Below are 23,844 nucleotides of genomic sequence, written 5' to 3' on the forward strand. Positions count from 1 at the left end.
CAGTGCTGTGTTTTCAGTTAATTCAATAAAGAATTCAATATATACAGTCTGAATTTGGATTGTTCAGCATAGATTTATCATCAACCATTAATGATGAACAGACATCATTGGATTGGAAATGTTCAAGCTTTCTTAGATGTACTTAGGATGGAATCACCACAGAGGCCCTCCAGAGACCTGAGAAGCTGCTACAATTTGTTCTACTTTTCTATTTATTAGCAAAATTTAAGCAATACAGTTACAAAATAAACAAACATAATAGAGATAAATAAATATCGCTGTGCAGGAAGAGGAAAAAGGCAACTGGGCTTATTTGATGCCTCCACCTATATAATATTTTACAAAATGACAAACACTGTACATCTCAGATACATTCAAGATTGCTCTCCAGCAGGGTGAATGACCAGCTTTACACTTATTTATGCACTGCATTTTGATGACCAGGGTATGGATTAACATGTTTTAAAATGCTAAAGAATCAATTAATAGATTATAGATAATGTGAATGTACTTCTATTATCCATCTCTTTTACCATCCTTTCTCCATTTCTTTCCTACTATCTTCCCTTCTGTCTCTGGCTCTCTCTCCCTCGGTTACTGTCTCTATCTCTCTCTTCTCTTTCTGTCTCTTTCACTTCTAGAGTATGTCTGGTGTTGCTCGTAAAAACATCAACATCTATAAACCAAAAAGGCAGGCAGGCAGACCGGCAGGCACCCAGGCAGACAGGCAAGCAGGCAGGCAGGCAGGCAGGCAGGCAGGCAGGCAGGCAGGCAGGCAGGCAGGCAGGCAGGCAAGCAGGCAGGCAGGAAAGCAGGCAGGCAAGCAGGCAGGCAAGCAGGCAGGCAAGCAGACAGGCACTCATGTGGAAGCTATTTAGCGAGCCAAGCACCCAAGCAATTACATATTAAACCACTTTAAAAGGTATAGCAGCAAAAAGGCCACTTTTACTGTTGTCAAGATGCTCTAAGGCAGAAGGATGAAGGTAGAAGCCTGATTGGGTGACTCAAAAGTCTCCGTGACCAATAACAGAGTAAGTCAGCCAGTCAGATTATTGTAAATGTGCCGAAGTGTGTGTGTATATGTGTGTGTGAGAGGGTGTGTTTGTGTGTGAGAGAGAAAGAAAGAGAGAGAGGGTGAGAGAGAAAGAGAGAGAGAAAGACAGAAAATATGAGAGTGAGATAGCTAGCTGTGCGGCGGTGGCTAATGCAGGAATAAATAACTCATGCAGGAGGTTTTAATCAGTCAGTCTGGTGGTGGGGATGATGGGGATGAAGGGGATGAGGTCTGGCAGGTCCTGTATGGAACGTACAGGCCTGACCTGTTTCACCAGACAGCTGGCTGCCACAGGACCTTCACACCTTCACAAAACTGGATCACTTTCCTGTAAGGTCATGCTAATGCGTTTGAAAGAAAAAAAAGAAGAAAGATTGAGGAAGAAAGATGAGAGAGATAGTATGTGTGTGTGTGTGCATGCGTGTGTGTGTGTGTGTGTGTGCAGACCTTGTACATGCCTGGACCATACTCTCCATCCTTCATGTGTACCACACAGAGAACAGCTTACTGTGTGATCCTATGATATGCTGGAGGTGCCAAATGCAAATGACTTTAATGGAGTCACTGACACGATACAGTCATCCAACACACACACACACACACACACACATGCTTGACTACATGTTCGAAGCCTGCTCCAAGTTCCACACTGTTACAGAAGTGTGTTTACAGCTAGCTTGGCTCATCTCCATAACCCAATCTGCCTCCCATCTGGACCAACTCATTTTAATTAAGCCAGTAATTACAAGAAAAAATTCAGAGGCCTAATCATTTAAATTTAGTAATTTCAGTTTGTTCTTGACGTCAGATGACAATGCCCAGTGCTTCTTCACTCAGGTGAGCACCCACAAACAAATTCCACCCCCCACACGCACATAAACACGCACACACATACACACTCACAAAAACAAGTCCACATACACACAAACAGTTCACCCACATAAACACACTTAGCAAGAACTTGCACACACACACATCTCACTGACACACACACGCACACACACATCTCACAGACACAGACACACACACACACGTCACTGACACAGACACAGACACACATCTCACAGACACAGACACACACACATCTCTCTGACACACACACGTCACTGACAGTCCTCCACCTCAGTCTGCAGCTTGCAGCATCCTCCGACAGGCAGCCCCTCCCCTGCCGTCTCCTACGCCTCGCTGCCTCCCGCCCTGCCAGATGTGAGCTGAGACAACTGAGGAAGGACAGGAACACTCCTGGAGAGGCAGAGAGACAGAGAGGCAGGAGAGAGAGGCATGAGAGAGAGGCAGTCAGGAGACAGTACAAGTGGTGGGCCTAGCTGAACTGGTAGAGCATGGCTCCAACACCGCTAGGGTCACGGTTTGACACCCCTTGGGTCATCCACAACCGCAGGTGTATCCATACTCTGGCTCAGCGTTGCTTCATATTTAAACCTGTCAGACGAGAGCCTCAGATTAGAATCCAGACACAGGCCTTAATCTGTGAGAGAGGTTGGATACAGGGCAGAGGGTCTGCTGGTTCTATGTTCCACCTTTCTACTCTGTGTTTATCAGCTCTCCCTCTAAAGGATTAAAATGCATGAGAAGTCCTTGCTTGCTCCAGAGTTATCTGAACAAGCCCTTCAGAATCTCTCCATCCTGGAATATAGTAGATATGGATTCTTTTTGGAGTGGATAAGGAGGATCTGGAGTTGCCACATGGATTTTACCCAGACAATCCACATCTTTGCATGCGACAGAATCTTTCAACCATTCCAAACCCACCCCATGAAAACACAATTAACATTCACAGGCAGTAGCTATGTATTTTTGGTATGCTCCACACATGCTAGTAACATGCCATTCACATACAGTTTGTAGTGTTGGCGGCCTTGCTCTCCTTCATACCTATCAATAGGTTTCCTGTGTGCAACTCGGTACGTGTGCAGCGGTGAAGCACACACGGTCACTCTGAGAAGAGCCCAAGCTCACTAAAACGTCACGGAGAGAGACCGATCTCTCGGAGGAGAAATCGATTGCCAGTAGAGTGAGTGAAAACCAGGTTGTCTCACCTGGCATTCCCCCCCCCCCCCCCCATCACACGCAACAACACACACACAGTCACGCACCTTGGAACAGGCCCTGCCAGTCTACCCCCGCCCCCCTCTCCCCCCTCCCACCCCAACCTACCCCCTTATCAGTGGCATGCAGGCCCTCTGCTTGGCTAAGCGCTGGCAGTTCAAATTGGGGGTAATGTCTCTCCCTTTGTGAAAGGGGGGCGATCACATCGCACGGATAAAGAGATTATGGAAATCCAGTAGTGGGTTCGAAAACAGCTCCTAGGGAGCAGAGAGGAGAGATGACACACTGTCACACACACACGCGCGCACACACACACATCGATTCCATGAACTGAAGAGGACAGATGACAAACTGCCACACACACTCATAAGAAGACAAGAGATATTGAGTGTTGTATTACAGCTGACACCACAGACCACTCAAACAATGCAGAAACCTGAGCAACTAACTTTCCTCAAGCTAAGGTTTCAGAGCCAGAAAACAGGCTTGATGAAGAAAGATGTCTCTTGTCATTCTCCCAGGAGTGGTACAATAATATCTATGTATTATATATGATAATATCATACAGGGCTAAATCCATTATTGATGGTGAGTGTATTCAAATGAAGGTTGATTCAGCTTAGTCTGTATTCATGAGCAATCTGGGTCATTATCCAATAATTCACACCCAGATCTTGGACAGGCGAGGATGACGATGGCGATGATGAAGATGATGAATCCCATTTCTTCCCAATTAGCTGTGGTTCTGGCCCATGGGTCGGGAACAGGAGATTAGCGGGAATGTAATTTCAGAGGGCAAGCCAGTGTGTCTGCGCTTGACACCAGTGCCTGCATGTGTGTGTGTGTGTGTGTGTGTGAGAGAGACACAGAGAGAGAGAGAAATAGAGACTGTGCTTGTATGTGTGTTTCTGTTGATAAGTGTGTGTGTGGGACAGTGGAACCGCCATGTGTGTGTGGAGTAGACCTCCACTGGAAGGTACAGCCTTTAGACTAGTCTGATAATAAGGCCATTACTCAGAGGTGTGCAGAGAGGAGAGAGCTGTTCAGGTCTCTGGATCACCTTCATAAGGACAAGGAGAGTCAGGTGACTGCTTCCTCCCTGCAGCACAGCCTGGGTCTGTACTGAGGACCTGTCTGTCTGTGCCTGGGTCTGTACTGAGGACCTGTCTGTCTGTGCCTGGGTCTGTACTGAGGACCTGTCTGTCTGTGACTTGGTCTGTACTGAGGACCTGTCTGTCTGTGACTTGGTCTGTACTGAGGACCTGTCTGTCTGTGCCTGGGTCTGTACTGAGGACCTGTCTGTCTGTGCCTGGGTCTGTACTGAGGACCTGTCTGTCTGTGCCTGGGTCTGTACTGAGGACCTGTCTGTCTGTGACTTGGTCTGTACTGAGGACGACTGTGTCTATGTAGAAATAATACATAACATCTTTGTAGGTACATTACCAGCACACATATATTAGAGAACCAAATACAGATATGCTCATTCATCTAATTCAGCGTATTAATCCTTTAAGGGTGAAGAGCAGTTTTACATTAGCACAAAAATGACAAATGAAGCATAGGAAGTATGTGTGTGCATGTGTGCGCGCTTGTGTGTGTGAGTCCGTGTGAGAAGGAGAGAGAGAAAGAGAGAGAGAGAAGCCGTGGAAATGGGGGCTGGAGAGACAGAAAGAGAGAGAGAGAGACACAACGCAAGCATGCAAGAGAGAGAGAGACGCCTGCTTGGCAGACATGTAAAAGCCTGACCTATTCAGAGGGATCATTTGCACAGATCTGTCATGTCTTGATGGAACACTAAGAACATTCATTTAAGACCTTTCGTCTTTTCTGTGTGGTTAAAGAGAGAGAGAGAGAGAGAGAGAGAGAGAGAGAGAGAAAAGCGAGACGGGAGAAAAGAGAGCGAGAGAAAGAGAGAGAGAGGGAGACAGGGGATCCACCATAGCAGGGGATTAGGAGACGAGAGGCTTTGATGCTTTCAATTATTACTGAGAGTTTATGAAGAGAAGGGCGGGTGGTGGAAGGATGGAGGGATGCACAGGAGGGAGGAAGGAGGAGGGGGGGGCATCAAAGAAAGCAGGCGATTAGCGCCCTTCTCAATCTGCGGTAGGCGGCAGGATAATCAGGAAGGTGTCACCCTGACATCATGTTCACTGTCCAATCCCTGACCGGGTGTGTCAGGCTGGAGGCTGGGTTTTAATAAACCAGGATATGACATCAGCTTTGTCCCCTTACAGAAGGACAAGGGGTTAATACCAGAACTTGGTGGAACTACTATTTTAAGCCCTTACAAGACTTAAAAAATGTCCATGAACTTGCCTGCCTTTGCCTTGAACCTTTCAGATTTGTATTTTTGAAGAAGGAATAAGCCACTGTGCCATTCAGGAATAATCACGTAAATGAAATGACTGAAAAATGATGTCTTAGCTCTCTCCCTCTCCAACACCCCACCTATCATACATCTTCCTTTCTCCTTTTTCTTCAGGAGGCTCAATAACATCTCACGCTATCCATTTTCCATTACCATTTTCATTTCACATCATCTTTACCAGGAAAACAGATGACATCCAAACTCCATCCTCCAGGGGAACTCAAGCTTTATATCCTAACCATCCCACTCTCTCCAGCCCTCCATCCTCCAGGACATTCACAGACATTTTTCCAGGAGCTTGAGAGACATTTTAAGCTTCCCCCTTCTGAGAGAATAAAGGGTTCATAAAGGCTCCACTCAATTCAACTGAGGAACACACCATCAACCCTGCAGTCAGTCTCCCAGTTTTTATTTATGACTCAACATGAACTTTATTTGGCTCCTCCCCTTTGCGCTTGTACGCTGCTGTATTGTCCACTAGCCACCTACCCTTCCTCATTCCCTCCTCCCCTCCATGTCTTCCTTCTCTCCGCTCTGTTTACTTCCTGTGTTTTCCCTCTTGCTTCCTGTTCCTTCTCCTCCACATACTGGATCATGCCCTGATAATCATTGTCAGTGTTTTTGATGTAATCTAAGTCAATATGATCAAGAAGTCTGCATGCTATAATAAATCTTTAACTGAGGGAGAATTGTAATGATTTATTCATCCGTACTGTTAAAAGCCCTTCATTGATGAATGAGAGTGATCTGATGCACAGACTCAGAAGACCTGGTTATCAGAGCATACACACGCTCGATGATATTCATCACCTTGGTGTACAAGGCCATACAGAGCAGCAGTTAGTCTCCTTCTGGTTTGTGGTCCACAGCAAATAACTTTGGCAAGGACATCTAAATAATATTCCACCTTTTTATTTATTTTTACCTTAAAATATCCTCTGTGTATCTGAAGTCATTTCCTTTCCAGACTGCTCCAACAAAACAACCTCTACTTTAACTTCAACACAGGACTGAACCTTTTAGTCATGAATGAATCATGAAGTGACCATGTGACCTACTCTTACGGCTATGAATCATGCAGAGCCTCTCCTTGTTTCCACGTGGTCGCTAGGCCCTGAAAAGCCCAATGTGATTGGCTACTGTACTCACTGCCGTTGTTCTACTACTGTAGCCACCTCTGAATATTACATGAGGAGGTATGGATGGTGACTCACTGGCTGTCAGTCCAGATCATAGATGATTGACCTTTTTAAAAAGGTCCGTAGGTTCATCCTTGCTCATCAATTACTGATCAGCTGCTTATCATTGTTTCATCATTTCTGGGCCATCATTCAAAACAGACCACAGCAGCAATCTACTCTGTTGGCCATTTCAAGGGGAAGGCTATATGAATGAACATTAAGCCTCACTTATGAAGTCTTGGATATTACTTTAAAGTTGTAGTTTGTCAAAGGAACCCGCTCTACCCTCACTCTGTAGGGTGCTGGTGGTAATTAAATCTGAGGTGTGTGTGTATTTGTTTGTGTGTGTGTGTTTGTGTGTATGTGTGTGTGAGTGTGTGCGAGTGTACTGTATGTGCATGTGGTCCCAGTTACTGATTAGTCTGTTCCCTCTTAGCTCTGTGGTTGGTAGATATCTCATTAGCTTGGTGGCAGCAAGCCCGTCAGTCTGCAGGGGTTCCTATGGGTTCTCCAGGGTTCTCCAGTGTTCGGCTGTGCCACCTGTACTTCCATTGATACTCTGTTCAAATGGACTAGGATGAGGAGGCTGGAACGGTCTCCCTCCTCTGGGTCCTGGCTCAGCGGTTCCACCGTGACAGAACTGGGAGAACGATAAGGATTCCTGAAGGCTGCAGAATTCCTTTAACAGCACCAGAGCCTGGATACAGTGTTCCTTCATCTGTGTCCAACAGGGGGGAGGGAGAGGGAGAGAGGGAGAGAGGGAGAGAGGGAGAGAGGGAGAGAGGGAGAGAGGGAGAGAGGGAGAGAGGGAGAGAGGGAGAGAGGGAGAGAGAGAAGGAGAGGGAAAGAGGGATAAGGAGGGGGAAAGAAAGAAAGAAAAATCCAGGAAGGGAGGGGGCAATAGAGAGAGGTAGCTTGAAAGGCCTCCCTGAAGACAATCTCTCTGCCAATGTTTTGGAGGTTAAGGCTGTTCTGCCAATAATAGAACTACTCAGTTTATTTACTGGCATTCAAAGCCTGAGAGCTTCTCTCCAACATGAATATCAACACACAAATCTACACTAGGTTCAGTTAACAAGAAGAAGGTCACACACATGCATGAGCAGCCAACACAAGCGGCAATTATTTCATCTTCCATGATACTTGTATAATACTTACTGTATAATACTTACTGTATAATACTTACTGTATAATACTTACTGTATAATACTTACTGTATAATACTTACTTGTATAATACTTACTGTATAATACTTACTTGTATAATACTTACTTGTATAATACTTACTGTATAATACTTACTGTATAATACTTACTGTATAATACTTACTTGTATAATACTTACTGTATAATACTTACTGTATAATACTTACTTCCACATGCAGAACCGCTGATCAGGGAACACTCTTGAATGGGGGGGAGGAAGTGTCCCTGGCTGAGATCAGATGGGGGTCGCCCTAAAGCACAGTGTCATCTGGACACTAGTGGTTAAGGACACCTGGGCTAGGAGGGCTGGATCCAGGACCACATGCTGTACAGAACTCTTAATAAGAGGCATGCTCAAGCCAGGCCTGCAGCATCATCATTTACTGCCCATTTCTCCAGTAATAACCTCATCCGGTCAATAAGATGAAATGCTGATTAAATTTGCTTCCTTTATTCAAATTGATTGAGAATACTTCATGGGTGATCCCTTTTTAAAAGGCTATTACCTAATGGGCTGCTGTAGCCCTGTCCATAGGAGCAACATGACTGTGCAGAGCTGTGAACACATGTCTTTATTTGGAAGAGAGTGAAAGAGGCAGCCACCCAGTGTATCCAATGCTCTGCTGTTTTCCTGCTCAGCTGGGCCGGTCCTCATTAATCACTTAGTCAATAGAGGACAGACACACACACAGCGACTGAAACCTGAACCAGATCAATAAAATGCAAAGTATTCCAAGTGGTCTGCCCATATAGGTTGGGTGTGAGTGTGTGTGTGTGTTTGGTTAGAACTGTTTGTTGATAAGTGTGTTTTTGCGTTGTGTACATGCACGCGCGTGTCTGAGCGCCGAAGAGTCTGATTGGGGGAGGCATCTTTTTAATTCCTCTGAGTGCCCTGGGAGGGTTGCCTCGTGGCCGAGGATTGGGATTAAATTATCACGTTATTAGATTCTTTCAGCGGCGGCGACAGAAAGATGCATTCTAGAACGCCCCCGCCACCCCGCCCCCTGCCCCCCTCCATGACAGCTAGCTGGGGCCTTAGACTCTCACTTGGCTAAGTGGAACAGACAACAGAGCAGGGGGCCATTCTTCTACTGTGACCCCCAGGAACCTAGCCTCCCCCACCACTCTCCCCCCCCCCCAGCCCCGCCACAGAGCCCTGCTCACGAAGCCTGGCCCAGGTGCCCAGGACTGGAGGAAGGGAGGGAGGGACAGAGAGAGAGAGAGAGAGAGAGAGAGAGAGAGAGAGAGAGAGAGAGAGAGAGGAGGGAGGGAGAGAGACAGAGAGAGACAGAGAAGGAGGGAGGGAGAGAGAGACAGAGAGAGAGAGAGAGAGAGGGAGGGAGGGAGGGAGGGAGGGAGGGAGGGAGGGAGGGAGGGAGGGAGGGAGGGAGGGAGGGAGGGAGGGAGAGAGGTAGGGAGGGAGAGAGAGAGAGAGAGGGAGAGAAGGGGGGAGGTAGGGAGGGAGAGAAGGAGAGAGGGAGGGAGGAAGAGAGGGAGAGAGGGAGGTAGGAAGAGAGGGAGAGAGGGAGAGAAGGGGGGAGGTAGGGAGGGAGAGAGGGAGAGAAGGAGGGAGGAAGAAAGGGAGAGAGGGAGGTAGGAAGAGAGGGAGAGAGGGAGGGAGGGGTAGAGACAATTTCTCTTGTCCTGTCTAACAGATTATACAGCAGATAGATGATTTGGTCTCAGTAATTGTGCGGAGCCGCTCTGATGCATTATGAATGAGACAGACAGGTCCAGGTTAAACTCACCCAGGTGTCCTAGTAGAACACAAGTCAGGTGACTGGACTGCACACTCCTCTCTCTCTCGTGCCTGAGCCTACTATTCAAGGATCTTTAAAAACAGATTGAACCTGTACTTACTTCTTTAATAAGAGCTCATTCTTATTCACAACACTGGCCTGTCAAAATGATTGAACACTCTTTCCTCTGCATCTAATGTTTCCTTCACAGATTGGCATGCTACCTAATTGTCGTAAGTGGACGATTCTTCCAGTGCGTAGGCCTGTTTGTTCTCTCTCTCTCGTTAGCGGACCCTAGTTTCTCAGTCGTGCTCTTCCGGGTGTTTCTCCTAATCTACAGAGATCTGTTTCCAGCTTGTTGTTGTTTTTCTATCATTAAGCTTTCTGTCTCCTGGGCTCTGTGACACGGACAGGGGGCCTCTTACCCAGTGTGACATGGATTGAAATAACACCATTGATATCCTGGGATTAGACCAACCCCAACCACCCAGAAACCACCGAGGTGCTGTTTATGGAATGGAAGAAGATCCTCTTGGGATTGGTCTAAACCTTGCAGCGGCAGGCTGGACCAGAGAGACCAGGCGGGTTCACTGTGATTCACTGTGAGCAATGCTGTTGTATGGGGATGGATATGACCCTCCTGGTGTTTACTGCATCAGACAGCGCTATTCCCAAACTCTCGTCTGGAGCTTCTCTTTCAACTGGAGAAGTTACAGAGTGTGGCTCCTCTCTCGCACAAAACCCCAGCGTTGCTGTAGGTGAGTGTCTGCGTCACGGTGTGTGTGCGCGCATGTGTGAGATGAGACGGGCAAGTGTGTGCTTGTGTGTGCAGCTATTTGGTGTTTTTGCAGCCACACATTTCAGCTCCCACCAGGATTGAGAGTACTCTCTTAATGAGCCTACTACCCCCCCCCCCTGCCTCCTCACCCCCCCAGTGTAGGCATTACTTATTTATACCCCTCCCCCCCCAACACCCCCCCCCCCGAGGCATCTGCTTTCTGCTGCCTGTTTCCCCTCTTTCTCTCTAATCCCTCTCTCTTGTCTGGGGGAAGCTCCAGGAGCTGCTCTTCCGCTCTTGTTTCTTCTCTCTCTTTCTACCCCAGTCTCTTTTTTCTGTCTCCCCCCCCCTCCACACTCTCTCTCTGTTTATCCCTCCTCTGAAGTTGCACCTTCTCGCACATCAATATTCATGAATGTGTTCCTCTTCCTCTCATCCAAACATCCATCTGGGGAGCCAGAGAGCAGCTGAAAGGGTGTCTCTGACTCGGAGACATGCTGCTCATGGTCTATTTCGGCTGGAGCTGTCTGGCCACACCTAACCCAGGAGTCATACAAGGAGGGCCGATGGACACCAACATAGGTTAAGCCTGGTTTGAAGTCTAACATGCTGGTCTACGGAGATTCCCCTCTGAAAGACGCCTTGGTCTGGGCCTCGTTCTTGTACGTCTCTGTCTGTGTGTGCTGTGCGTGCGCTGGTGGATTTCTGGGACTGATAGTGGCCCAGCTTGGTTCCTGACAGTGAGATCATTCAGAACTAGGTCTGTCCCATCGACATCTCGGTTGTGGGTTAAGTTTGGATAGATGAGGCAGGCGTCACCTAGACGATAGTGAGAGCGCACAGGACTGGCGCAGACACATGTTCTGGAATGACAGGACAGAGGACAGAGAACTAATACTTTACATATAAATAGCTATTCAAACAATGCTCCTAATTAATTTTTGGAGGGAACATCTGTGTGCGCATGTGGGTCTAATGATCTGGTTGCCAGGTTTGTTTACATTCCAACGTGTTATGTTTAACAACTTTGATCCATGGCCCTAATTAGTAACTATGGCGGTTTCTGAAACACACCACTGCATACAGTATGTCTAACCCAGGTGCACACCCATACCCACACACACATACAGCTCTAATAAATCTAAATATGGAAATCACATCTCTCTGATCTGAAAACAATAGCTGGAGGTGTTGATGGATTTAAACCTGGATGGGAGGAAGAGAAGAAAGGCATAATCTGGGCATAAACGGGACTGCACCTGACTACATCAAGTCTCTCCTGCAACCTTACGCCCCCACCCGTCACCTACGGTCTTCTTCAGACAACCGCCTGGTGGTCCCACCGCTCAAGAGCGCCCAGTCCCAACACAAGCGCTTCTCCTGCCTGGCCCCCCAATGGTGGAACCAGCTCCCCACCTCCATCAGGGACACTGACTGTCTCCCCACCTTCAAGAAAAGGCTCAAGACACACTTGTTCCGGGAGTACAACGGCACTTAGGAATGCCAGGCTGGACCTGATGTTAGTTTCCTCCAGGATCACAATGACTCTTATTGAGTGACTTGTTGCTCTTGTAGGTTAGTTATAACAAAGTTAACTCTTGTACTCGCTGTGAAATATTTTACTGTTGATTGTTCTTCTACAGGTACAGTCTTGCACTTTTTGTGGTTCATGTAGTTTTAATTTGTAACTTGTATAACTGCATGCTCTTATGGGTCTTCCCTTTAGGCACTTTAGTTTTTTCACAATGTATGCTTCATGTTTTGGCTGCTTGCAAAATTTGGGACTACCTCGTTGTTATGACCAGTGACCTATGCTCTTTTGTAAAGCTCTCTCTTAGAAGTCGCTTTGGATTTATGCATTTAGCATCTGCTAAATGCATAAATGTAAATAATCTCTGCTCTTCATGATGATAATCTCAGAGATTGGGGAGATTAACTAATCCTCAAAATAGATGCATACATTTGGAGGCTATGCTGAAATGGATCCCGTTTGATTACTCCAAACATGCGCTCAAAGCACGACATAGCTGACACCAATATGGTCACGTGACTTGTGAAGGAGGAAAGGATATAATTGTGGAGCCTTTGAACAGAGCCAAGGGCATGGATACAGTAACAGTGATGCAACTTCCCGACTAATTGGATTCAGGTTACATTCTCCTTCCTGTCAGTGTCAGCCCTTACAAGAAAGGAAGAGACCATGTTTTTCATACCTACTCCATTTTAGGGCATCATAACTACTGTATTTAACACCTGTGTGTGTTTATTTGAATTCAAACACAGAATATGACGAAAATGACGAAACAAAAAGGCCTCACAAGAGGAGTTACAGCATCATCCACATAGTTTAATTAGCAAAACAAAACACCATGCTTGTCGTTTCCACATTAAGTTAGAATCCATTCTGTCCACCTCCCTCCGACTGAGTAAAAAAAAGTGCAAATATATACAAAACACTTCATTGCAGCCAGCTTTTATAGGACTCTTCACTACCACTCCTTTAAAACAGAAAAGAAAATGTCAAAACCAAAAAACAATAATTTAAAAAGAAAACATTTTAAACAAATAATTATACAAAATATATTTATATATTTATATTGAATTAAGGACTTGGCAGAGCATCCATCAGTCAGTCAGTCAGTCAGTCACAGAGCTACTATCTCTCCCGACAACAAAGTTAACAATAAAATCCATATATCTTTGAAGCTGTAAACAAGTTTGTTACGTTTAAAATTGATTAAAACATTTGGGATAAAACAGACAAAAAAGACCAACAAATAAATTAGAATCAATTTATCTGAGACAAATGTTTTATAACTAGAACACTGACTGAAATGTAGTATATGGATCTCTAAAACGGACGGTTTGTTCTTCTACAGTATCTACTTTAGAAACACCACGAGTAAAGCACTCTCTCTCCTTGCCTCTTTTTTAATGCTCTTTGCTGTTTGTACAACAATATAAAACCAGACACGGGGTCTGAAGTGGCTCTGAATCCTACCACTGTTTTTCCCTCCCTCCCTCCCTCCCTCCCCCCCCCCCCCTCCTTTTCTATCCTCCTTTTCTCCACCTCCAGTCCTCCTCTACTCCCACCACCTTCCTTTCCTCTCTTAAGTCCCCTGTCCTGTCCTGTCTCTTCACTAGTTTACAAGTCACACACGGCAGTATAAGCAACTGGACTTTGGGTATGAGTCTGACCCCCCCCCCCCCCCCTCCCCCCCACAGGATCCCTGACACCTGGCTCCCTGCTGGCTGATTCAGCCCCCAGAGCTGAAGGCAGAGCAGTGTCTCGCTCTGGATTCCAAGCCTCCACGGACACGCTGCTGCCGTATCTCAACCTTAGGAAGTGAGCGGCTCCCTTAGTTCAGATTTATGACAAGTGTTAATTTTGGAGAGTGGTGTTGTCAGGGCGGAGATGTTAGTAGAACACCTGTAGGACTGCTGACCGTGCAGTGCAGGCCAGCCTCGCAGGCAGTTACATCTGAGTCAGGCCTTTACACCCTACGGATACACGCACACACTCGCTCGCAACTAACACGCACACACCTCCGATTCCCCCCTGATGCTCAAACCAAACTCCTTCCTCCTCCTTGTGGCTGCCCCCCCCACACACACACACACACACAGCTTCATTAGAACACCTCCACTCCTCAGGGTTTTGAGGTTCCAAGGCCAAACATGAAATGGATTGGCCGCTTAATCTAAAGCGTGGCTCTTCCACACAAAAAGAAACTTTCCCCCTTTCCCGCCCACTGCCCCCTCCTTCTGCTGTTGATTGGTTATGTGCTGGGTAGAGTTGAGATGTGAAAAGTGTCTCCATAGCTCCTAACCAGCTGACCATGCCCCTGTTCCATCTACTTCCTGTACATCTGAACGGACACTGGTCACAGTCAGCCAAGCTAGCACCTCCAGGGTTAACGACCGCTGCATTCACTCACAAGCAGTCAACTGGGTTTGGGTCTGATCTTTCAGAAGTTAGAAGAAAGAAAAAATGACAAAAAAAAAGAACAAGTGATAGAAAGACAGTGAGAACATTTCCCCTTCAACCTGGCTCTGCCTGCTGCTCTCATGTTACTTTAAACTGACGATCACAAGGCAATGGAATGGTCTAAAAGCACACAATCACGATGGTGTGACGGTGACAGACATCTGTCACAGAGAAGCACTTGAGGAAGAGTTGCAACAACGAGTGACCTCCCTTTTTGTTTGGTCATGGATGAACCATATCCATGTCTCTATAAGGTTAATCAAATCAACGGTTCCTTGTCCATCTCGCCTACTGTGTCTAGAACCAACTCCTGTTTCCTCATTCGCTCATTACTAAGGTAACGACTGAGCCTCCGGAGCTGTCATTGTTGCAACTGCTCCTCCAGCACCTCTGTGGTCTCTGAAGGCGCTGTGTGTCCAGCTGGGCTCCAGAGGAGCTGGACGCGTCTGGACACGTCTGGCTGCCACTGCTCCAGACCTGGGTCACCACCCAGCCCCCCGGTCAGAGAAGCTGGACCACTTCTGCCAGCCCGCAGAGTGGATGTTCCGGAACACATCCACTCTAGTCATGGTTTCATGGCCCAGAGCACAATAACGTTAAAATAAGGCGAGTGAGCAATGACATTCAGTCCCATAACGCTGTATAAGACGTGAGTGTACATTCTTGTGAGCAATGAAAATAAATATGAAATCAATAAATATAATTAGCACCTGATATCCCCATCTTAATCACAGGAGAGGGCTACTAGCTAGTATATGGAAAACACTGACCCAGGTGATAAACCCATCCCTAAGAACCAGGGCAGAGTAAAAGGATGCAATTGACCTTGGATGCAATTGTTGTTAGACCTAGTCCACTTTAGTATAGTCTGTTTCTCCTCCCAGCAAAGTATTTGTGTGTGTTTGTGTGTGTGTGTGGGGATAGGAAAGCATGTGTTTGTAAATGTAACGTACATGTGTGTATATCATCATACAAGCCTGCACAACAACATAGGCTACTGTCGTGGAAAGACGGACAAATCTAAACACATACACTGGTATTTCCTGACAACTTTTCTCTTTTTCTCCCCAGTCTCCACCCCTCCCCTCTTCCCCGTTATCCAGCCCCCTTTCCTCCCCGCTCCATCCCTCCTCTTCCTCAGAAGGACCTTTAGGCGACCAGGATGATGGATGAAGGTTGTCCTGTCTGCTGAATCAGTATTCACCACCATAACCTCCCCTCCTCTGTCGTCCCCTCCCCTCCTCTACCCAGACGGTGTGTACTAACGACCATGAGGTGACAGTGGGCCGGCAGGGCTTACGTGGCCACGCCCACTCCGACAGGTCACATGTCCAGGTGTCACTTCCGATCAGAATGAGACACAACAAACGCAGGTGCCGTGCTTCCTGTCACGCAGACCTGATGTCCCTGCTCACAGCCCTCCCTGCTCACAGCCCTCCCTGCTCACAGCCCTCCCTGCCCACAGCCCTCCCTGCTCACAGCCCTCCCTGCTCACAGCCCTACCTCCCCACAGCCCTCCCTGCTCACAGCCCTCCCTGCCCACAGCCCTCCCTGCTCACAGCCCTCCCTGCCCACAGCCCTCCCTGCTCACAGCCCTCCCTGCTCACAGACGTCCCTGCTCACAGACGTCCCTGCTCATAGCGGTGGCTAGGACCAAACTGGGACCTGACTCGGTTCAGCTTAGCTGGTTTTGGTGGGATGTATAAAATGGCTTGTAGTGTTAGATTTGGACTTATTGCTCTCCGCTAGGTCACATTGAGGATGTTTGATAAGGGTTGAAAACGATGCTTGTTGTTTCCACGACAGCAGCCACAGTGAATTACGGTTGGGTTCTGATTCCTTCCTGTACAGGTTGACGGACAGACGGACTGACAAGTAGAGAGACAGACTGACGAGGAGAAACACAGAAGGACAGAGAGACAGAAGGACAGAGAGACAGAAGGACAGAGAGACAGAAGGACAGAGAGACAGAAGGACAGAGAGACAGAAGGACAGAGAGACAGAAGGACAGAGAGACAGAAGGACAGAGAGACAGAAGGACAGAGAGACAGAAGGACAGAGAGACAGAAGGACAGAGAGACAGAAGGACAGAGAGACAGAGGGGGTATAGACAGTTTGATGTATATAAGTACTCTCTCTTCTCTTTCTAGACCACCATTCTTTTGGCCCCAAATTCAATAGAAAAACAAAGAAAAAAAAAACGAAACAAAGAAAAAAGGCGCTTTTGTAGTTATGGCATTTGAGAGTGCAGGGAGAAGGGTGAAGCTGCACTCTTTCTAAGCTCAGTCCCAACACTCCCCTGTGTCTCGTGGCAAAGGTCAGCTGTTCTGGTTTGTCTGTCCTTCCAGGGTTGGTCACTTGTCAGTTGGCTGCCTCCTCCTAATCCTTATTGTCCTTGTCTCCTTGTCACTCCAGACTCAACAACCTCACACAACCTCCCCAGACACAAAGTTCCTAAACAGGAAGTCAGGCCTGTTTCCTGCTGTGTCTGGCTTCACAATGGAACCAGACACATTAGTTTACCAGATAAAATCCATAACGGTCCATGTCCACAAACTTGTTATATTATCTTTTTTTTTCCTTTTTTTTTTTTTTACGTATGATTTTTTCTTGTCTTATTTTACTTTTTACAATGACATTAATCCCAGCCCCCAAAGCTACTCAGTCCATGGCACTAGCTTGGCAATTCAGCACAGTTTCCAAGGCAACGTGTCATGTGCCTGTATTGGAATGTATCTCATATTTTGTTCCACAGTCGATCGTGTCCGGTACATCAGGCAGTTAGAGAGTCTGACCCCTCTGGCAGGTCAGGGGTCAGGGGTCAGGACACACAGGTCGTGGTCTGTAGGCATTGGGCTCAGTGTGCTGTGGTTCTGTGTTGTGATTGTCCAGTGTCTCCATGTCTCCAGGCCCTTCATGGGGTCTTCCTAGCACAAGCTGCGGATGCTCTAACACAGGTACCTTCACCAGGTCACCAACCGACCCCCCTCAGCCCTCCCTCGCCCCCTCCCCCGTTCTGCTGCCCCCCCCCCCAGCTCCCTCCCCCCACCCCCGCCCTGGTCTGCTGCCCCCCCCCCAGCCCAGCCCCACCCCCTGCCATCCAGCCTCAGCTGCTGCCAGACATCAGGTTGATGGCTTGTTCCAGTTTGTGTCTCAACTTGTGTTTACGGCAGTAACCATCCCTGTCCAGAGCTGTCAGGATCTGGAGAGAGAAAGATGGAAAGAGAGAGAGCGAGGGACAGAGGGAGAGAGATAGAGAGAGAGGGAGATAGAGAGAGAGGGATAGAGTTTTATCCTTCCACAGCGTAAACACAATTTCATCGTCACGCAGTTATTGTGTTCTTGACTTTCAACTGACTCTCCAATTAGAGGCAGTCAGGATGTCCCTGAGTGGCCCCTACGACCCCCGCCAATACCCCCAGGCTCTCACCTCCTCCTTGTACTTGTTGATGTAGAAGTAGAGTTCACTGAGCGCGCTCAGAGTGTTGAACTCGGTGCCATGGAGACGAGACTGCTCCACCAGGTAGGCATCCATGTCTTGGTCACTGATACTGGGCATCTTACTGATGTCACGGTAGTACCTGGGGATGGACGACAACATCATGTAAACAACAACAGCAATAAACAGACTGCGGACGAACAGCTGTGCAATTGGCGTTCGCCCTCACATCTCCACCCAGCTCTAATAGGAATGTCTTTGGACTTATCTGAAGGAGTGTTAGATTTGTCTGCCCTCACCTCTCCACCCAGCTCTTGTAGTTGGGGATGTCCTTGGCGTAGAGGAGCTTGTTGGAGGGCGAGTCCTTCCCCAGGCGGTGCTCCGAGGTGGAGCAGGAGTCCATGAAGGTCTGGGCCACCACCGACAGGCAGGCGTCCGTGATGCTGCTCTTGTGGATGTCGAACACAAACTGGGGGTTCTTGATCACGTTCACCCAGAACCTCAGAGGGAGGCTGGGGGGAGGGAGGGAGGGAGGAGGAGGAGAGAGACAGAGAGACGTTAGAAAGTGAGACCGAGCGTATCTTAAGCTGGTTTTGTGTTGAGACCTTCAGCACCTCCACGGTCTCTCCCCATGTCTCCTGCACTTCTCCGCTCGGCGCCCCCGGCAGTGCAGGCGGTCTTACCAGGGAGTCAGATGGCTGAGCGGTGAGGGAGTCGGGCTAGTAATCAGAAGGTTGCGGGATAGATTCCCCGCCGTGCCAAATGACGTTGTGTCCTTGGGGAAGGCACTTCACCCTACTTGCCTCGGGGGGGAATGTCCCTGCACTTACTGTAAGTAGCTCTGGATAAGAATGTCTGCTAAATGTCTAAATGTAAATGTACCAGTTGCTCTTCCAGGTGTGTCGCACGTCCGGGTCGGTGATCTGCCGGCGGTCAGCCTGCTCGTCCAGGAAGTCGAACATGTATTTGATGGCGAGGGGCAGGGCGCTGCCGCGGTGGGCTGTGCTGAACACCGTCTCAAACAGGTCGTCCACAAACTTCTGCAGCGTCCCCTGGTGGATGGGATGAACAAGGAAGTGTTTCAATCACATGATCTCCGTCTGAGAACGTCTCATGTTCTACCACAGAACTGTGGATAAACCACAGGGGTTTGAACAGCGGTCTCAATAAACATCTGCATGTGTTACAACAGCTACAACCTTCTGCATGGACGGGAATGCTACCTTTGTTGCTAGGAGACGGGTGAGGTAAATTTCGGAGACCATCTTGCTGCCGCGGTCCCCTTCGCGCTGGTCGGCGTGTTCATGGTTCTTGACCAGGTGCCACAGCTTGGTCCCTGTCTCCTGGTCAGGCGTGATCATCGGAGCGCGAGAACGCAAGCTGTCTGGACTGCTGGACGTCCTCAGCAGAGACTCTGGAAGGGCGACACACACAGTCAGTCACACACACACACACAGTCAGTCACACATACACACACGTGTCAGCATGCACACCTACAAGCTGAAAGCCAGACATGCCACACAAACACACACGCACCGTATCTGCTGAGCGAGCGTGTGAAGGTGAAGGAGTTGGCGATGTTGTAGGCTGACACCTGCTTCTGGACCAGGGCCACCAAGGAGCCGTCTGTCACCTGAGGAACAGCAGCATGAACCACATCAACCACACCGTCATCTCCAAACCACATCAATACCTGTATGAACCACATTGCTATCTAGATGAACCCTATCAGTATCAATATGAACCACATCAATACCCATATTAACCACATCATTACCCATTCGAATCACGTCATTATCTATAATATCAATGAGCCATTTCAAAATGTGTGCACTCGTTTGTGTGTGTGTGTGTACTGACCTGGTAGTGAGCCAGTGTGTTGAGGCGTTTCCAGTCGCTCTCTATCTTGGTGGTCACGTCCTCATCCTGCAGGATGATCCTGGTTAGTCGACCCTGACGCCACTCTGGGGGGGCGGGACACAAACAGAGAAGGTGATTGGTTACAACAATCAAAGGAGGTCGAAACAGCTGCAAGGTCAGTGTGTGCGTGTGTTTGAGCACGTCCGTGTGCCTGTGCCTGTGTACACGTGACAGAGAGCCTTTGGGTGTCAGCGTGCGCGTGTGTGTGTTTCAGTCTGGGTTGCTGGTGTGTGTCTTCATTCATGCGTGTCAGCGTGTGTGTGTTTCAGTCTGGGTTGCTGGTGTGTCTGACTTCATTCATGCGAGCGCGAGTTCTCACCCAGATCCATGTCGTCGGCCTGCTGTCTCTGGGAGAAGGGGATGCCCTTGTACACAGCATCCAGCAGCTTGTCCTTCACCTGGGTCACCGTGTCACAGTTCAGCACCTTGACAGGGACCTCTGTCCCAGCCTCGCCCTCTGGGGGGATGCACATCAGGGTCTGGAGGGAGCACACACACACACACACACACACTTTCAGTTAGATGTTGGTGTAATGTATTTGTGTCTTCTGCTGTTGAGACCATGACCGGTACTGCAGGGGGTCTGACAACAGTAGCTACAGGTCATGTATTCACCAGGGGAACTGTGAGTGCTTCTGTCTACAGTAAATCTGCTATGTCCTCAGGTGTTAGTTGTGAATCAATCACTTTTAAACTGTGTTTTATTGATAAACCTCCCCAGAGATATGAACGGGCTCGTCGATAATGAAGATTTCATCTGTTTGGAGACAATCAGAGAGAATGGGGGCGATCAGCGTGAGTTATAGTCCAGACGATGGTCAATAGAGAACTGACAGAGAGCATTGATTAAAGCACAAACTGGGATTTATATGACACAGCCAACGAAGAAGGGGGGGGAGGGGGGGGAGGATGTCTCTGCTTAACAGTTTTGGTGTGCTTCTCATCTCTGTCTCTCTTACAGCTCTGTCAGTCACCATGGAGACATCCCCAGCCTCTGATTGGCTCACAGTGGTGGGATTCCAGTCTCTGATTGGCTCACAGCCGTGACATTACAGTCTTTGAGAGGCTCACAATGGAGAGATGCCAGCTTTTGATTGGGTCAAAGTTATTTATTACCAGCCTTTGATTGGGTTACAGTGAAGTGGTACAAGAGTTCAGTTGCAACAGAAGATCTAAGTTAAATATTCTGGTGAAACATTCAGAAACATATTTCTGTAATGTTTAAAGTTTTGAAAGACTCATAGACGAATAACCTTTGATCTTGCTAACATGAATCAATGTGGATGTGGATGAAAGTACCTCCCTGCACTGCCTGTAATACTTAATGAAGTACTTATCATATTAATAACCAGTTTGATCAAATATAATGATTCTTCCCAGGGTAACCGCGGTGACCAGTCATCAGTGAAGGTCGGGGTTGATGGCTGTAGAGGTCGTCTCTAATGGGCAAAGGTACTGGGCATGCTCCATAGCGCCTGTGGTGCCGCGCTGTGTATCTCCGTGGGGAAAACGCTGGCATGTGCCAGGCGTGTAAATCAGGTGATTACCACGGTGAGCAGCTGGCAGCCTCTGCCCATCTGTGGGGCTGTGGGCATGGCAACACACCTCGCCTAACCCCACACGCACCCTCCTCCGCCTGCCATCCTCCTGATTCATCCGTGGTCATGGTAACACACCTGGCCCGTGCCAAGCATCTGTAGGCATGGATACACACCCTGCCAGGAAACAGACTCGTACACAACACTCACGCCCTGTGGCCATCACACCGAGTCGTGAGGAACATGCCTCAGCGCTCCACCAGGCTGGTTATCTCTACTGTACTCAGACCAACCAGAGAGAGGGACACACACACACTGACCAACCAGAGAGAGGGACACACACACACTGACCAACCAGAGAGAGGGACACACACACACTGACCAACCAGAGAGAGGGACACACACACACTGACCAACCAGAGAGAGGGACACACGCACACACACACATCATCCTGGTCACAAAGGGGTCCCGGTGACGAGGGTGACAAATGAGGCGTGTTAACATGCTTAGATGGGCACGATTGATACGAATTCTGATCAAGCGTATCGTCATGGCGACTCGACGACCACCTCAGTCATCCATACTATTTCTATTGATTATATAATAGATGTACTGGATACAGTGCTGTATAGATGTCTCTTATAGTCCTTTACTGAGGCGGCTCTCTCTGTGTGTGTATGCGTGAGTGTCAGCAGCCCCTAAGGGAGTATCTGTCCCCTAGACTACTTCCTGTGACATCTACCTTTCTGTCTATCGACCCCTCTGAGAGAGGGGCACATTCCAGCTGCCAGAGAAGCTGTCACTGCTGAGGAACAGCCTCGCTCTCCCCTCAGCCAATGGGAAGTCACAACTGTGCGCCGTAGCCAGAGGCTGTTTGGCGAATGGTGAACTGGCCCTGTACTCTGGGTCCTGTGGCAGGAGGTGGCTTGCCGTGTGGGAGATAGAGGAAGGCTCTTATCTGGCTGGTCAGACTGGATCGGTCCCCTCCCTTGCATGGAAGCCCATCGTGTCTGGACCATCGTGTCTGGACATGGCCACTGCAGTGTTCTACAGCTCTCCAACATTTACTAGTGAGGAATAGCTAGCGAGATGGCATACTGCTGACTCCTGGAATAAAGTTGTGTGTGTGTGGTTGTGTGTGTGTGTGTGGGGTTATGTGTGTGTGTGTGTGACTTAACGTGTGTGTGTGCCTACCAATGCATCTTACCCAGTCAGCTGTTTCGCCATATAAATAATGAACATGAGGTAATATTTGCAGTATTCCTGTGCTGTTGCTCTGGTGCCTCGTACGATACAGTGTGAGGCATCAGGGTTTTATGTGGAAGTCAATGGGCTTCGGTGACGCCGGGTAAATCATTAATAGTTTAAGTGTAGTCCTTCCTGGCAGGACTGTCGGCTTGGCAACTGCGGTTGGGTGGCTGGCTGGCTGGCGGGAGAGAGGCTGCGAGTGGGAGGGGCGTGGTTTATGGGGGGGACCATCAATCGTGTGATTGGTTTGACTGATTAGTCGCCCACGGCAGGTCAGACTGTGATTGACTGCTGAGTGGGTCTGTTCCAGCAGCTCCGCCCCCGCCATCTTTCCACTGGCTAAGCTGGAAACCCTCCCAGCCAATGGGATGAGGCGAGAGCCCCCTCAAACCCTGGTTTGTTTACGTAGGGGATGAGGTTCCCTGTTGATGTGCGAAGCAGACTGTGTGTGTGGGAATGTGTTGTGTGTCTGTGTATGTGTGTCTCACCAAGGTCTTGTAGTCGATCTGCTGTCTGATGAGCTTGTCCTCGCTGAGGGAGTAACGGGCCTCTCCGGTGATGGCGTCTATAGGACCCTTCTCCATCTGCTGCTTGATGGCACAGTACAGCATGAAGAGAGGCTCTCCTGCGCACTCCTGCAGACAAGAACGGAGAGAGAGAGAGAGAGAGAGAGAGAGAGAGAGAGAGAGTAAGAGAGATAGAGAGACAGAGAGAGAGACAGAGAGAGAGACAAAGAGAGAGAGTAAGAGAGAGAGAGACAGAGAGAGGGAGAGAGAGAGAGAGAGAGAGAGAGAGAGAGAGAGAGAGAGAGAGAGAGAGAGAGAGAGAGAGAGAGAGAGAGAGAGAGAGAGAGAGAAAGAGGGAAGGAGAAACAGGGAGACAGAGATAAAGACAGAATAAGTGAATAAGAGAATAATGAAGAGTGGAGTAATCACTTCTCAACATGGTGGTGAAGAGGGAAGGTGGAAGTCGCCAATTACCTCCTTGGACACACACACACACACACACACACTCTCTTAGAGTCCCTTGCAAGGACTAACTAGGCAGACAGAGAGCACTGTTATTTAGTCCTTAGGCCTGATTAGTGTGACGTCCATAATTACAGGGTGGTATCCTGGGTCTCTGGCTGGCTGCCTAGGCACACTGAGGGCCATTCACTGCCACCAGCATGCCAGCAATCACGGGGACCACACAGTCCTCCACTGGCAACCCCCTCTCAGCACCCTGCTCCACACACTGACGTAGGACGCCCTTAACGCACGTCGCATGGACATTAACGGCCACGAACGCGTCCTGTCAGATGTTGACCGGCCGATCG

The 23,844-nt window shown here is 48.6% G+C and overlaps 1 protein-coding gene across 1 annotated transcript in view; it reads right to left on the reverse strand.

Annotated features, from left to right (window-relative positions):
* Positions 1 to 17,463: 17,463 nt before the first annotated feature.
* plxna3 (plexin A3) overlaps positions 17,464 to 23,844 on the reverse strand; it is an 86,202-nt gene continuing 79,821 nt past the window's right edge. The window contains exons 24-32 of the mRNA XM_084679859.1: positions 23,015 to 23,161; positions 20,059 to 20,218; positions 19,680 to 19,783; positions 19,356 to 19,452; positions 19,043 to 19,233; positions 18,702 to 18,871; positions 18,119 to 18,331; positions 17,811 to 17,961; positions 17,464 to 17,582 (exon numbers count right to left, since the gene is read on the reverse strand). Of these exons, the coding sequence (XP_084535985.1) occupies positions 17,487 to 17,582; positions 17,811 to 17,961; positions 18,119 to 18,331; positions 18,702 to 18,871; positions 19,043 to 19,233; positions 19,356 to 19,452; positions 19,680 to 19,783; positions 20,059 to 20,218; positions 23,015 to 23,161 (1,329 nt within the window). The 3' untranslated portion in view covers positions 17,464 to 17,486. The remainder of the gene's footprint in view (positions 17,583 to 17,810; positions 17,962 to 18,118; positions 18,332 to 18,701; positions 18,872 to 19,042; positions 19,234 to 19,355; positions 19,453 to 19,679; positions 19,784 to 20,058; positions 20,219 to 23,014; positions 23,162 to 23,844) is intronic.

This window comes from Hypomesus nipponensis, chromosome 18 (genome assembly GCF_054491055.1).
Source record: "Hypomesus nipponensis isolate SF chromosome 18, ASM5449105v1, whole genome shotgun sequence".
In the NCBI taxonomy this organism is placed as follows: Eukaryota; Metazoa; Chordata; class Actinopteri; order Osmeriformes; family Osmeridae; genus Hypomesus; species Hypomesus nipponensis.